At 44.5% G+C, this 3,648-nt stretch overlaps 1 protein-coding gene across 1 annotated transcript in view; it reads right to left on the bottom strand.

Moving 5' to 3' along the window:
* Window positions 1-1,663: 1,663 nt before the first annotated feature.
* The window catches only part of PTK2 (protein tyrosine kinase 2), a gene marked incomplete at its 3' end in the record, with an annotated part of 120,768 nt that continues 118,783 nt past the window's right edge, over window positions 1,664-3,648 (bottom strand). Inside the window, exon 21 of the mRNA XM_015823123.1 lies at window positions 1,664-1,868. Coding sequence (XP_015678609.1) covers window positions 1,664-1,868 — 205 coding nt within the window. The remainder of the gene's footprint in view (window positions 1,869-3,648) is intronic.

Here is a 3,648-nt window from a genome sequence, read left to right on the forward strand (position 1 = left end):
TGGCAGCCCCTGAGATATTGGAATGTTGCTATCATGTCCCCCCTCATCCTTCTCTTCATTAAACTAGACATTCCCAATTCCAACAACAGTTCCTTATATGTTTTAACCTCCAGTCCCCTAATCATCTTTACTGCTCTTCTCCGTACTCTTTTGAGTCTCAACATCCTTTTTACATCGTGGTGACCAAAACTGGATGCAGAATTCCAAGTGTGGCCTTACCAAGGCATTGTAAAGTAGTATCAACACTTCATGTGATCTTGATGCTATCCCTCTGTTAATGCAGCCTAGCATGTGTTGGCTTTTTTGGCAGCTGCAGCACACTGCTGGCTCATATTTAAGTGATTGTGCACTAGGTTGCTTCTCTCCTTGATGAGTTTCCATCCATTGCTTCTTCTCCTGCCTTCAGGTACTTTGGAGAATAGTTTGACTCCCTCTTCTTTGGGGCAGCCCCTGAGATACTGGAACGCTGCTATCATGTCCTTCCTCGTCCTTCTCTTCATTAAACTAGACATGCCCAATTCCAGCAACCGTTCCTTGTATGTTTTACCCTCCAGTCCCCTGATCATCTTTGTTGCTCTTCTCTGCACTCTTCAGCCGGTACCTTCTAGCATTAACTATATTAACTCTCAGGGACTGCCACAAAGAAGAGGGAGTCAAGCTATTCTCCAAACCCCCTGAAGGCAGGACAAGAAGCAACGGATGGAAACTCATCAAGGAGAGAAGGAACCTGGAACTAAGGAGAAACTTCCTGACAGTGAGAACAATTAACCAGTGGAACATACTGCCTCCAGAAGTGATGCATGCTCCAATTCTGGACGTTTTTAAGAAGAGACTGGACAGGCATTTGTCTAAAATGGTATAGTGTTTCCTGCCTGATCAGGAGTTTGGACTAGTTATCCTCCAAGGTCCCTTCCAACATCATCATCATCATCATCATCATCATCATCATCATCATCATCATCATCAACATCACCACCACCATCACCCTTATTATTATTATTATTATTATCATCATCATCATCATCATCATCACCATCATTATTATTGTTATTATTATCATTATTATCATCATCATCATCATCATCATCATCATCATCATCATCATTATTATTATTATTATTATTATTATTATTATTATTATTAGAAAAGCAATGTGTCTATGGCCCTAATGCTACAATGGGACCTCATCATCATCATTATTATTATTATTATTATTAGAAAAGCAATGTGTCTATGGCCCTAATGCTACAATGGGACCATCTCTGCTTGCAGCCAATAAAACACAATAGTACAACATGGTCGATGCGAGAACAAGGAACTATGAAAAGGAAACAAGGATTTCATGATGGACGCTTGTTCCAAAGACGGCGTTTGGCAGCCATTTAACAGGCACCCTTCACAGGTTGTCAGAAAAACATAAAGCAGGACAATTATGTTACCATGGTAGGATTCAAACTGCAATTATTCCGACATTCTTTAGGTGCGTTGCTTCCATTTAAAATGATGCTATTCCAAATTGCAATCAAGGGTAATGAAAACCTGGCCTGCAAGGAAAGGCCACCGTATCTCAATCACCGCCCGCCCCCCCTAAATAAAGACTATTATTTTCACAGAGAAAAATTAGCCTTATTTACATACGAGCAAACAGAAAAGGAATTCTTACTTCAGCTGAGCTTTAAGTTCCGTAAATCGCGGACGCCTGCTGGGATCATACGCCCAACATTTGGTCATGAGGCTGTAGAGAGTAGGCGGGCAGTTGGGCGGCATCGGCAAGCGCTCGCCGTTTTCGATCCGGCCAATCACGTCGTTGTTCTTCACCCCTTGAAAGGGCTTAATGCCGTGCATTAAGATTTCCCACATGCATACACCTGGGAAGCAGGGGAAAAAAAGAACAGCAAACTCTTCTGAAAGCGAGCCGGGGAAGTGAAACTGAATACTGCACTCAGAAAAGGCCTCAGCCCGGCTTAAATCCTGAGATAATAAAAGTGGAATTCTTACTCATGTCTCCAGGTAGTGGATGACTCTCTGTCTGAGAATGGGTAGCAATGATTTATTGGAAACGACACGAGCTGGCAAGCAAACGTAGCTACTACAAGCTTCTGAGAAATGAACTCTGGACATACCCATTTTTTTTTTTTAATAACCATTACAATTTACTACGGTCTCGACGAAGGAGGAAAAGATGCAGCCGGTTAATATCGGCCCCGAGAAGAAAAAAAAACAAAAAGGAAATTTTGTTTCCGTGCAAATTGCTGAGACATCCTGGGGGAACCATCAAGGTTTAGATCAGTGGTTCTCAACCTTTTTAATGCTGCGACCCCAACCAGTCGTAAGTCGAGGACTAAACCGGTCGTACGTCGAGGACTAAACCAGCCGTAAGTCGAGGACTAAACCGGTCGTAAGTCGAGGACTAGCCAACCGGTCGTAAGTCGAGGACTTTCCCTGCCCGGGAGCGCCGCGCATGCGTGGTCCGCCCCCTGTGCCGGCCGAGGCGTAGCTGGCAAGCGGCAGAGACGGAGCAGGCCGACCACCAGCTGGCCCAGCTCAAGGGAGGTAAGGCACCCGCCGGGAAAGGGGAAAAAAATGGCGGACAAAAAAAATGGCGGACAGCCTTGCTTGGCGACCCCCATGAAATGGTCGATCGACCCCAAATGGGGTCCCGACCCACAGGTTGAGAACCACTGGTTTAGATGCCCCACCTCTTTTGGGCTATAAGGATAATTTCCTCACCTAAAATGGAGCAAGGTAGGCCCTTTTTCGTTACAGGTATTCCTTAACTTACAACCATTTGTTTAGTGACCGTTCAAAATGACAACACCAGTGGAAAAAACTGACTTATGGCTGTTGGTCATGTTCACTGCAGCATCCCCAGGGTCACGTGATCAAAATTCGGACGCTTGGCGACGGGCTCGTATTGATGACGGTTGCAGTGTGTCCACGGGTCACGTGATCCCCTTTTGCAGGGGTGGGCAACCTGGGCTCTTTTATGACTCGTGGACTTCAACTCCCAGAATTCCTGAGTCAGCTATGCTGAGGGGAAAGGGAGAGGTTTCCAAGCTGAGTCATGCTGGCTCAGGAATTCTGGGAGTTGAAGTCCACGAGTCATAAGAGAGCCAAGGTTGCCTACCTCTGCCCTTTTGTGACCTTCAGGGAAGCAAAGTCAATTAGGGGAAGCCAGATTCACTTAACAACCGTGTCACTAACTTGACAACCGCAGTGATTCACTTAACAACTATGACAAGAAAGGTCGTAAAACTCACTTAATAACTGTCTCGCTTAGCGACATAAATTTTGGGCTCAATGGTGGTTGTAAGTTGGGGATTACACGTGTAGATAAGACTGAGAAACCGTCTCATTTTGGAATCACCCTTTCCCTGACTAATGTCAACACACGCTACACATGTCCTGCCCTTGCAACCTGGGAGACACACATAGCAAATTATTATTATTTATTATTATTATTAATTTAAACTTATATGCCGCCCTTCTCCCAACAGGACTCAGGGCGGCTCACAGCATATTAAAACAACACAAACATTATCCCCAATAAAAACCAATTAAAAACAAATATTTACCGCTGTGTTAATTAAAATTCTAATTAAAATTGTCCCTATTTAAAATTCTCCCTAGGCCAGACCCGCTTGCTGA

This window comes from Protobothrops mucrosquamatus, unplaced genomic scaffold (assembly GCF_001527695.2).
Source record: "Protobothrops mucrosquamatus isolate PMUCROS unplaced genomic scaffold, P.Mucros_1.0 scaffold1778, whole genome shotgun sequence".
Taxonomy (NCBI): domain Eukaryota; kingdom Metazoa; phylum Chordata; class Lepidosauria; order Squamata; family Viperidae; genus Protobothrops; species Protobothrops mucrosquamatus.